This window comes from Diachasmimorpha longicaudata, chromosome 7, assembly GCF_034640455.1.
Source record: "Diachasmimorpha longicaudata isolate KC_UGA_2023 chromosome 7, iyDiaLong2, whole genome shotgun sequence".
In the NCBI taxonomy this organism is placed as follows: domain Eukaryota; kingdom Metazoa; phylum Arthropoda; class Insecta; order Hymenoptera; family Braconidae; genus Diachasmimorpha; species Diachasmimorpha longicaudata.
This window is the reverse complement of record NC_087231.1, coordinates 3,595,020-3,608,151: the sequence shown is the minus strand read 5'-3', so window position 1 is coordinate 3,608,151 and position 13,132 is coordinate 3,595,020. Positions and strand designations below refer to the sequence as shown.

Below are 13,132 nucleotides of genomic sequence, written 5' to 3'. Positions count from 1 at the left end.
AGCAACGAGTGTGAACTTGGCTGCCAATCACACGAGTTAAAACACCCCCTCGTATGTGTATCCGAGCTATACTTTTTCTTAGTGCACAATGATGTTACGGTCAGCGAGTGGCGAACTGTGCCATTTTTCGTTTACTAGTAAACGACAAGTCTTTTCATTTACAAGTCCTGACTTTTCGTTTACAAGTCAACGAAAAGGTACTTCTCGACACGGGCGGAAAGTAGCTGCAGTAACAAAAATGCTACTTCTACTGCTGCTCGGCTTCGCCTCGGGCCGCCAACTTCACACTCATTGCCACGTCGCACTTGTATCGAAATATACTATCATCGTCTTAACAATGACAGGTTTATATTTAATCATTTGAAAAAAATGGGAATTTTCCCGTTAATTCTTACCAGGATTAAATGTGGACTGCGTTCCCTTTCGCCTCTTCAGACTATCCGACGAATAAACAACTTTTCCCTCCGAGTCCAGAGTGACTCTAGCGCCCTGGCGCTTTCTCTCCAACGAAGAATCCGATTTCTTGGGTAATTCTGATAAACTGACGTACTCAGTGTCTCTACACTCTTTCTCGAATAATTCGCCATTTGAATAAATTAATTGCTTAGCATTACACCCTTTGTCATTATTATTTCTCACGTCGGCTATGGTAACATAGTCACCGGAGTCATGACAGGTATTCTGTGTCTGTGGAATATTTTCAGTCTTTCCTGGTTGCTTGCGACTTAATGGTAAGACCCCGCGAATTCTATCCAGCATTCCATTCAGGGGACTTGTCTTAAAATATGTCCTCTCAGGTAGTGTCCCTTTAGTCTTAGGATCGATCGTCTGCACAGTAGCGTAGAGATTCTTATCCTCACCGTTAATCACTTCCATCCTTGATGTTCCAACCGTTGCTGACATAAGAACAGCCCCAGGGGTACCAGGGCTATTCATCTTTATCTCCATATTTTCAGTTCTTGTATTTGCTGATGACTCCTGAGGGCTTTCCTTTTCATCGTCAGATCCTGGAGGTGTTATCACACACATGGACGGAATTCTGCTCGTATTTATTGCAGTTTTAGATCGAATTCTCTCAATTCTTTCGCAACCTTCCAAATCACTTGACTCTGAATACTCTAATTCTGAACATGATCTTGCAGTGCAGGCTGGACTCGAGGCTGATTCCACTGGAGATGAGGATGTGTTATGCCCACTGTCTGGGGATTCTCCGCCATTTTTATTCTGACCATGGACCTGAAATATGAAATTTTACTCAGATTCCATGTTCAATGTCCAGATTTATTCACACTCATTCGTGATTAAAGTAGTCAAACAACAACAACAAGTCGATAATATTTGGAGAACAATCGTTCAACATTATCATGAAAATCAATGTTTCTTATATTTAGAGCTCGGTAACTCCTTTGCTGGAGAGTAATTACTCGACAAAGAGAACAAAATTCTTTCGACTCAGAGCTACGTCGCGATTCAATCTCTACCACCAGGTCTATATATACAGGTGATCATCCCAGATCATATTTTTTTACTTCCTCATTATTCAGACTATTCTACATAATTTTTAGGAAAGATTAAAACATATAAAAATGAACCCTTCCAACCATCAACAATGAGTTGAATTTTAATATGGAAAATTTGACAGATAATTCGAATAGATTCACCAAAAACGTGAAATTACATCGGATCGAGTGATTAATCGCTTAATCTCATTGAAAATCGTATGATCTTCAGATCGAGTAGTCATATAACTCACCATCGCAACAACAGTAAGACTCGACTTCCTCTCCGGTGGGAGGGGTGCCAGAAGAGTAGTACAAACGGTTCCCGCTGAACTGGTAGTAGTTGAAGTGGAACCCCTCCCAAACAACTCATACTCATTCTCGACGAGAGGTGACACCGAATCAGAACTGACTTCATTAGACTTAGTCAACGGGACCTGGACTGCTGTTTCTTCCTCCCTGAGTGTCTTCAAGCCCGAATCCATGTGAAAAGACGTGTAGTAGCCCTCAGTATCGCACGAATAAACCGAACAAGTCTCTCCCTCTCCCTCACCATCATCGGAAAATGGAATGACTCCAATGTCCTGAATAATATCTGGCGTGAGGGTACCCTCGGATGTGACCGATGATGATGTTGACGTATCCCTTCCCCGTAATCTTCTGGCATGACTTAATGACAACGAACAAGTGCCAGTAGAGGTTGTAGTGGTTAATCTTGATGGATTTGTCGTTGTTTCACTTCCTATACTCGCTCTACCGCTCTCTGATGACGCACTCCAATTACCAGAACTGGAGTGTGGTGGATCATCACGATTATTTCCACCTTTCCTTCTCTCTCTCTTTTGCGCTGCATATTCACGCAATTTCACTGGTCTCTCTGGCATTCGTATCGATGCAGCAATACTCGATGCTATACTTTTTCCACTGGAGCTCGATGAACTCGGTTTTCTCTCGTGTGATTTATCCCTCTTTCTACGCTGGCTCGCTATCATTTCGTATACATTGGCATCGTTGCATGGTCTATGCAACTCGTGGGAATTATTTTCAATTTTATCGCTATCGTTTTTAGGGCTTATTAATTTTAGTCGTGACATTCCCCAAGCTTTTAATGTGTCGAAGTGCCATTTTCTCTCAGTTGGTGACTCTTTTTTACCAAGTATATCAGTACTTGCTGAACGGCGAGCTCTGCCTGGGGAGTCTACAGAAATAATCCCATCCTCTCGGACCGTAGCATCAGCTTCGTTCACTGTCGACTCTCTGGTGAGATGAAAAAAAATTTTTTTTTTTTAAATAAACGATAAAGGAGAACTTTAAGCTTCTTGGATTAACGATAAATGACGTAAAAGGGAAAGGATTACTTACTCTCCAACTGCTCGACGAATCTCCTTTCCATCTGTTCCAGCTATCGTATTTCGTCTCTTTCCCCGTGGCCTGCGTGGTCGTGATCTACGTTTCACGCTTGCATCCTGATTTTCACCTGTTGGCCGTGCGGATAGCAAGGATCTCCGTCTCATGGACATTCTCTCGAAGCCGCGGCCACTTACGTCTACGGCTACTATTTCCGCTGGGAATCTAATGCATCAATATGAATAAACCATTAATTTTTTTCTTGTATCGATTTTGTAATCTCCTTCGTTTTTAATGTTCGATTGGCAATCTACTTCTTTTATTCATTATTCTCGAAGAATCGTAAGTCTGCAAATAAATCTGTAGTGAATGTTCGGAAGACGGACAATAATTCTTGAATTCTGTTGAACATGTTCTTCGGGAAATATTTATCAAGGCACATATTGACATATTCAAATCAAAGCAGATTGTAATTTTTTAGAATTATGCCACTATAAATTACTATTAATTAAAATAATCGAAGTAATCTGCCAATTTTAGTTCAATTATTCTATAAGACTGACTAAAATTTATGAAAAATGTGAGATAATATGTTTTTGACTAATTGCTTCCAAAAATTGAAATTTTCTTAATTTGTGCCCCCCCCCCCCGCTCTAAAGGATGTAAATGTCGCAATTGTTCAGTCTTTTCTTCCGAGTAAACCAAAAGATCGTTATTTGGAAATTTACAAAGAGAGAATGGATATTCAAAATCAGTTTTTCTGGAAGTTCGAAAATTTTTTTAATGAATTTATAACTGAATAGGACCATTAACGAAAGTTGAGAAACTTAATGCAATTGTTCCATGAAAATGATAATGTTCGAGTAATAAATAATTCAGCGTAATTGAGGCCTGAATAAATTTGTTTACAATGACGGATTTTATTTCCATTCAATTTTTACTAAATTTTGAAAAACCATGATAGTGTCTCCTAACCCTTTGCCTTGAAATTCGTACTAAGTCGTACTTAATCCCCTGAACTGGGAATAAACTAATCATAGCGTACCCAACCCTGGCCCCTTTGCCAGCAATCACCGAGTGGGAACAACGAATCTCGAGACAGAGCTAAATTAAACTGAATGACACTCCCCTGAACATACCATCAACTAAACATTTCTTGATAGTCTACCAAGAATCGACTACTTTCTTAAGAACATCCGGTTATCTTTTATCGATCGATATCGGTTGGACTATAAATTCAACCATTTTCATCAAATTTTTTCATTAAATTGGCCAAAAAAAAAACAGAAACAACGCATCATATTTCAGTGTTATTCAACCTAGATTTTGCGGAGAATAATTATTACCTTTTAAACTAATTGATAAATCAATAATTGTTTAAATTTTACGGATTCTTATTTTCGCTTGCGAATGAAAGTTTTCTTAGCTGTAAAATCGTATCTTGTAAAATTCTAAATTTGAATGAATGCTTTACGATTTACATTAGTATCATTAATACAAAAAAAATATAGTTGAATTTGCAATATTCCCCTTGATAATTGGGTTTATTCAATTTCATAATCTGTTATAGTTGCCGAAATATTCAAAAATAATGATCCTATCCTAAAACCTCAGCTCATTAATCTTCACCGGCCTGCCTACTTCTACTACAGTACATTTAAAAAATACAATTAACGGAATAAATAATGAAATAACTGAAGTCATACTTTAACGCGATCGCCTGAACCTGCTCCTCCGGACTCGGCAATTTATGATCAACAGCATCATCCGTATCATGATTCTGAAGTATTCTCAACGAACAGTCTGGTGCGACCCTGATATCCCCCAGAGCTTCACTCGACGTCCACCTCCTCAAATCCTCCAAAACCGCAGGCTAAAGATAAACACAAAAAAATGAATCGTCAACCTAAATGTCCCAGCGAATTCACAATAATGCAAATACTGCCGAGTGAATAAACAGGTTTATCTGCAATCTGTCAGTAGCAGAAGACATTCTGGGTTAGACTACGTTTCACCCAGAAGAGAACGAGGCAGAGCGAGCGAGAGAGAGAGAGAGAGAGAGTAACTTGTCTGCGAGGATGATCGAGTTACCCACCTTTTAACTCGTTGTATCCTTGCATAACGATTTTTGAGAGATCGCCGAGTAACACGTGTCGTCTCGCCTCAATGGCATTAATTAAACAGAATAATTGAACAAAAAAAAGAGGAGGTGCGTTGAAAACATTTAATCCTTCAGATATCCTTTAATTTTGTGATGTCATAAATTAAATAGGTTCAGGAGTATGAGTAATGATATTTCGGGTGACCATGGACCAATTCAGGTAGTATCTCGACACCCGTTAGTGTCCAAGGTTCTTAGTAGCCACACACCTTGAGACTCGTTACGAGCCTCAAGAGAAACCCTACAACAACCTATAGTGGGAGGAATTCCAGCGTTGCCAGATCATGTACGATACAGCGAGCCGGTATTTTTTAGGCTTTTTGTCACTCTCTCTCTCGTTCTCTCTCCCTCCCCCTCTTATAATTTTCATTTTTTGTCTATGTTTCTTTCATCCCAAGCGAGGAGACTCAGAGATGTATTCGACTGTGATGTGCATTGAAAGGCAGAGAGAGGCCACCCGCTCTGTTCTCGCTCGTGCTCCGTTATTGCCGTTTGTCAGCACTCAACATTTGCACCCACCCTGGAGTAACCTTCACCGCCCTCTCAATCGCCCCCCCCCCTCTCCGTCGCTCAACTACACCTGTTGATGGTTCCGAGAACCCGGAGTGATTTTGGGTAGTCTATTCACACACACGGAGAGTCATTTCAGCTTAAATCTACGGTAGATTTTACTGTGCATTTAAGATAATTTCTATCTGATGGGTACATTAGGACCTTTTCTGCTTCCGTATGGAAGCTTTGTATTTGACGGATTTTTTGAGTCTCTGATTTTGGTTGCAAGGTATCTAGAGTGTTATAAAACGCGAAAAAACAATGATTTGGATGGTGTGTATGTGGGTGTGTTGGAAAATTCGAAAATTTGAAGACTAGTGTGGGGGAAATCCTCACTGCATTCCAAGGACTATTATATTCATCGGATGCAAGTGTTTCAAGGAATTCATTTCGAATATTAATCTTTTTGGTGAAAGTTTTTACTGCACTAGTTTTGAACAATTCTACATTAAAAATGGGGATGTTGAAATTGAATGATATTGGATTATGGACAGGGATTGTCTCAATAATATAAAACGATTTAACTATTAACTTTAATTCTTTATTATACTATATTTAATTCTTTATTATTTATTGAAATCGTTCTAAACATTTCGGTACTGTTTGGAGAAAAACTATAAAAATTATAGCATACTGAGATGGACTGAAAAACAGCTATAGACAGATGAGTCATTTTTATCCACACATATCAAGCATTCTCAATAAATGATATTGCCAATATCTACTTTTTCATTTTTGAAGCTGAATTGGTCGGATCCATTCGGAATCATACTATCAATTGGATTTATCGGATTATGGACAGGGATTATCTAGATAATATCAAAACAATTTGACGATGAACTTTAATCCTTTATTTATCGCACGCAGAAGGTATATCTTTCACTAATGATGATGGTTTTTAATAAATAGAACCAGAGAAGAAACAGAAAGGAATGAATGAACAAGGGCCTTTTGTCAAATGGGTCTAGAGTGTGAAATCTTTAGTCACTAAGAGTCAGGTGATCTGGAGACATCATAGGAAAAAGATATACCTTCTGCGTGCGATAATAAAGAATTTAAAGTTGATAGTTAAATTGTTTTTATATTATTGAGACACTCCCTATTCATAATCCAATAGTAGATTTTACCGATAATTGTACATTAAATTACCAGCAAAATTTACCGTCGATGTAAGATAAATTTACCGTGGGACATGTGAATACGTTGCCACGATTTCTCAAGGTGTGATTAATTAACGCGTTTTATCTTCTGTCATGGCGTAAAAACATTGGTGTGTCATTAATTAAAAAAAACCTTTTTTGAGTTGCACAAATTTACGGATTAAATAAAAATCATCACTTACCACTCTAGACTCAATGTCCAGACTCTGATCTCTTCTTCGTTTCCCAAGCACAGGTGTACAGAGATACAATTCCATGGAAGTTCCATCGTTTCCCCTTCTGAGACTATCCAAATTTCGTACAGCAACTGTTGCCGCTGCATCGTATAATTCTTGAAGTGCACGAGGCCTCGTAGTAGAGGTGAATATACCAGTTATTGAGTCTCGTGACGCTTTGAAGTAGTCCTTTCTCAGCGCAAATGTGCATATATCAGATTCCGCTGAAAAAAAAATCGAAATGTTGATTTAGATCATTGAGAATTGAATGAGAAAAATGAGAGCACTAGTTTTTTTTTCATTCTTCTTGAATGATTGTTGAGTTTCCGAGAATCAATTCAATTGTTCTCATTCCTCTTATGATGACTGGTCGCGTGTCTGTCGTCAACGTCGAAATGTGAATTGACAAAAGGCCGTTGTCTTCCCACTCAGCTTTTTCTTTTCTTTATACATTAAAATAAATTTAATTTGGAGGGGGAGGGGGGGAGGAAGATGTAAAAACTTTTTGAAAGTAATTACCCACATTTCCAAAGCTTTTATTTTTTCATACCGGAAAGAATATGATGCGTATAATTTATTTGTTGAAGAATATGAGAAGAGTTTATTCCATGGATGGGAGAAATTGTAAAGTGTTTTGATTGAAAATAAAATTTTTTTTAAATAATCAGAATCAACCGTAGTTCGCGCGGTTTCAGACTCATCTTCCCAAGTATAACAATAAGTGTTGCTGGATCGGTTGGAAAGAAATTTTCTCTTACGTGAGAACTTATTTTGAGAAGCCAAGTACCGTTGCTTCTTCTTGTTTGATTTTTTTTGCCAGTCCAAACCATTCACTAGACCCTGGCGCTGTTTACTATTTCAGTTATTTTCAAAATTCTTCAGCATTCATTGGCTGTAAGGAGTTTTATTTCTACCTAACAAACACTGTTTGTTGTCAATTTTTTTCTCGTAGCCAATGCCCTAAAACCGTTATTTTGTATTTTTTCCAAACATTTATTTTTGTTCTTTCACATTATTTTAGCAGTTTTTTCAAACATTAATTTCCCTCTTGGGGGGGGGGGGAGACTACAGTTCTTGGGTTTTGGAGGGCCCCAGGAGGGCGATGATTAGGACCACCCTCACTGCAATATTTCTCTCGAATTTTTTCTATTAAAAAAAATCAATACTCTAATATATATTTTTATTTCATTATTTTCAAATTTAACGGCCGACATTCCCGTCCATGAAGATATCGGAAAAATAGATGGTAAATATCGGGTCCTAGGTCCCTATAGCCCTGTTTCCTCTTTCATATATTTTTGGAATTTTTCAGCACCTGATGAGCCTAAGAAGTTTCGTATCCACTCAACAAACAGTTTATTGTCGAAGTCAATGGATCCAAATGGTTTTTTTACGTTTTTTTTATAAAAAATTATTTTCTTTCCGAATATTTTTTTTATCTCTTCTGAGAATCGGCAAGTTCTTGTAATGACTGACGAGGCCGATGGTGTGCTCTGCGCATGGTATTCAAGTTTTCCGTCTTGAATATGAATGTGTGGCGATTGTAGTAACCAATGAGGAATCAGTCTTACGCATGAAGTCAGCACATACTTTAAGTAACTAACTTAATTTATGTGACTGCGTTTTCACAGATAGAAATAATCGAATCATTTTTGCAAAGCCGTTTCGCAAAGCGGTTGAATAATTTACCGCGATAATTACCCACTTATCGGTAATTAACTGATTCGTACTAAAAATGATCCCGGTATCGTAAATACAACGATCGAAATATTGGCTAATTATCGATTCTCATTAATGATTGGGTGATTACTTTGACTCAATAATTGATAATTTCGAAATCTCAGTTAATGACTACGAGGATGACCCGAAATTTTCATAAACTATTATATCATCCTTAAATAATTGAAACAAATTAAATATTTTTGAGTTTTCCCATTATTTCTTTAACTCTCTCTTTTTATTAACATCTCCGTACCAAATTGTTAATCATCATGCGCTGATTCTTCGTTGATCAGAAAAAAGTTAATTAAAAATGATTAACAATAAGTTCATACAATAATATCAACGTCGCCATACCGATGACTTACTTACTACCATAATGATCCCTTCGAATTAGGAATTATCCAAGTAATCGGATAACATTCATTAAAATGGATAATTAGGCGACATTAGACGCCCTGCGCCAAAAATATCGTCGACCGAGCAACTCAAGGGCTTGCGGTACGTTGTGACGTGGGAAAACGATGTACTAAAAACTGAAATTCATGAAGTTAAAATACAGTTGCCCTTCGACCGTACAAACATCTTGGCATGATGGCTTAGCTCGGCTGACCATGCATATACGTGAGTCGTTCATCGTACAGTGCAACGACCTTCTCTCTTCTCTTCACATTCATCCCAAGTGGCGCAGTTTCTACTCTATCAAGATACGCGACAGCGTATCGGCCAAGTTGACATAGGAAGGGGAGAAAGCCCGATGCTGTCGGACATAACATACGGCTTCCAACTTCCCCCTCCACTAGGCCTTCATTTTCATAATACTTTAATAAAAAAAACACTGAAGATTGGGAAATCATTGGCAGGTCCATAATCATTTGTTAATGATCTTTCCAATGGTATTTTTATTGCGCCTCTTATCTGCACCGAAAAAAAATATTACCCTGAACCCTTGATAAAAAATTTGGATTTTACTGAATTATATTATCCTCCTCCCGAATTCGTGAAATTTTCGGTCTCATGAATTGATAATATTTAATTATACTGTGGCGGTGATTACAGACATTAAAGGGGAGATTAGTAAAGCTTATGGGGGGGCTTTAACCGCAAAATTTCGTAGCGGTGGCGCATGAACTAAATTATAATACGGATGGGGATGAGGGAAGACACGAGTACCCGAGTGTCGATAACGACGTACAGCGGGCCGAGGCGGGGTGGGGGTAGGAATGACGTCACCGGCCGTGGTGCAATATTTGAACACAATTAAAAATTAATTTCTCGGCTCTTAATAATGATGGAGAGATGAACCCACCCGCATTCGATCAGGATTCACCTGATGTGACAACAGGTTCATCTTACAAAATTTATAGTGAGGCCAGATTTCATTAGGAGCGGAGGAATGAATTAAAAAACGTGGAGTAATCCTAAAGGTTTACTGACACCAGGTGAGGTCCCCAGCCTCACTTTAGTCAGTAATAAAAAAATTCGATGAGAATTAGAATTAGAGAATAAAAAAAATTCCCGTCGGTAGGAATTCCACCGATTTGAAAATTAATCTCCCCTCCACTTCCCCTACTTAAGTTCGCTCAATTCATGACATGACATCAGTACTTTCAATTAAGACCGGAGGAATGAATTTGGAAAGTATGGAGTAACCTCGCACGGTTCCCCGGCGTCAAGTGAGCCTGAAGGGGTGCCCTCGATCGGAACAAGACTGGGCCAGTGCTGGCAGATCATCCGTCTCTACGTGCAAACTTTAATATCCCAATTAAAAGTGATCCACGGCACGGATGAATGGAAAATTAATTTCTCCGCTCCTTACTGAAATTAAGGAATAAAATTTCGTGCGGGAATTGCATCAGCTAATTCTGAAATCGAATCCATATTCCGTTTGGTTGAGGTCTGATTTCCATGACGGAGTCTGTTGTGATTTGGAACAATTTTTTTTGATAATCCAATCGTCATTTTAATATTGGAGCTGGAATGATTTATCAAATAGCTTCAATTAATTAATTGTACTCGGAGAAGACGTGACAGTGCATCTCAATTAAAGGGGGAAAAATGAAGTTATCAATTCCGGGCGTTCACTGGAGTTGTTGAACGCCCGAGAACTGCTCAAGGTGACTTTGAGCCTTTGCAAATTTGTCCCCATTCTCGTTATTGTGAAGAAATGAAATCGATGTCATTTATTGAAACTGAAATTATTGAGAGTGCTTGATATGTGTCGACGAAAATGAATCATCTGTCTATAGCTGTTTTCAGTCCATGTCAGTATGTTATAGTTTTTATAGTTTTTCTCCAAACAGTACCGAAATGTTTAGAATTATTTTAATAAATAGAACCAGAGAAGAAACAGAAAGGAATGAATGAACAAGGGCCTTTTGTCAAATGGGTCTAGAGTGTGAAATCTTTGGTCACTAAGAGTCAGTTGATCTGGAGACGTCATAGGAGAAAGATATACCTTCTGCGTGCGATAATAAAGAATTAAAGTTGATAGTTAAATCATTTTTTATATTATTGAGACAATCCCTATCCCTAATCCAATAGTTTTACTTTTTTTTGAAAATAACAATCGATGGAAATACGTGCTTGGCTCATTTTTTGGTGATAACTTTTTTTTATTTTCGTCTTTGGGGCTTCTAATGATTTTTTGAACATACGCAAGGCCTAATCCCGCCCCTAAGAGGCCTAATGCCTCCCCCCTCCCCTCTTACTACCGCTCCCTAAGGGTGGATTTCCGGTTGCTCTTCTGCGCCGAGAAACCGTCACGTTTATCACCGCACGTTCGCTTCCTTACTTTGATTAAAGGCAATTAAATCTTTCGAACAGCGTTGGTTCCCTTAATATTAATTAGTGAAAAAAATTTGCCTCAAAGAGGTCAGCAACCACTGCCTAATCCCCGGGCTGACAGACCATCGCATGCTGGGCTTGTAAATTAATGATGTATTCTAATAATACTAATTGTTTTCGGAATCATTTGGAGACGTTTGGGAAAGTAATTGCGAGATTTGGGAAAAATTATATGATTTGTTATTAATTAATCAAGTAACTCAGCATAGCTAGCAGACAAATAATTTTTAAAAATCTGACACAAACTCAATGGCTTCGAAATTATGTTTATTATGTAGAGAATGGATTTTTAAAGACCGAATCCTTGGGGGAAGCCTCAAACTCGCAGAATTAATTTCGATTAATCATGTGGTAGGGAGGCGAAGGTCAAGGACGTTTGCACGTAAGGTATGTAGTGTTTGGGAACTATACCCTCGTACATGGTATATTTATGTAGAAAATATGAGACATAATGTAGAGCTTGAGATATTCAGAAGTCGAACACTATTATCCAGCCTTAGGAAGAAATTGCGAAAAGTTCATGAAATATGTTAATAGAAATTATTAGCAGCTAATTTTCACAATAGCAAAAATAAAATGTAGGTCAGAAGGTACATTAAAACTAAAGATAAAGCACTAATTGTTCAAGTTCATAAGTTGAAAGTAATGAAATATTTCATATTAGTATGAAAAACAATAATTCCAAGTTCATTCACAAATTCTCTTTTATTTTTGCATATGATTCATAATTTCTTTTTGCATTAAATTTTTTTTTGCATTAAATAACAATCGCATACTATTTTAAATGGACTTTTCAGTCTCTGAAAAACAATCATTACCATCGATGATCGATTAGCGCCAAATGAAAAATACAAAATAATGAAATTTAGGAATAAATTCTCCAAATTATTTCGTAACAATTGAGCATTCTTTAGAATATTTCAAATTATTTGTTACCTAACTATACGGAGTAACTTAATTGATTTATAAATAATCAGATAATTTTTGTCAACTTTCCCAAACATTCCCAAATGATCCCAAACCGAATGAGCATAATTAAAATATATAATTGATTTTTTATCTGCTAAATATCCAGTGGTGATTGGCATTTCTCCCAGCAGCCACATGCGACGGTGGCGCGTCCCCGTGGTGGGATAGTGCATTAGCACTGATTTGGAGTTGCGTGATCCCCGTGGTATGATCCTCTACTCCAGTCTATCTTTTTTGATACGGTCGCTCATTGAAAGCAGGACTAAATACGACAAAAAACAATATTGCCAACTTGCAAAGTGCAATCAGGCTGATTCAATTGAGAAATAATCCCAACTCGCAGATAAATGAAATGAAATGAAACTCGTTGTTTGTGCGTATCTTTTTCAATATTCATTTGAACAGGATGAAAAAAATACGAGTGGAAGATACATATGTGATATTTATAATGTAATTAAGCTAACTAATTTTCATAATCACCTAAATTTCAGCACTTCGTATTAATTAATACATCAAGTTTCGGGTGTCGTGCAAAAGGGAGTTAGGACGTGGAAAAATACACGAGAGCATTCGACCTATTTATTTCGAGATTTCGAGATGTTTCGATGTACTTGGCCAACGCCCCTGGCAGGAGATGAGGAATGGCCGACAGTGGACCGACAT

General features: G+C 37.8%; 1 protein-coding gene across 1 annotated transcript in view; it reads right to left on the bottom strand.

Annotated features, from left to right (window-relative positions):
- The window catches only part of LOC135164586 (uncharacterized), a 49,320-nt gene that overhangs the window by 16,693 nt on the left and 19,495 nt on the right, over positions 1–13,132 (bottom strand). Inside the window, exons 2-6 of the mRNA XM_064125068.1 lie at positions 6,902–7,158; positions 4,553–4,719; positions 2,862–3,071; positions 1,754–2,756; positions 396–1,236 (exon numbers count right to left, since the gene is read on the bottom strand). Of these exons, the coding sequence (XP_063981138.1) occupies positions 396–1,236; positions 1,754–2,756; positions 2,862–3,071; positions 4,553–4,719; positions 6,902–7,158 (2,478 nt within the window). The remainder of the gene's footprint in view (positions 1–395; positions 1,237–1,753; positions 2,757–2,861; positions 3,072–4,552; positions 4,720–6,901; positions 7,159–13,132) is intronic.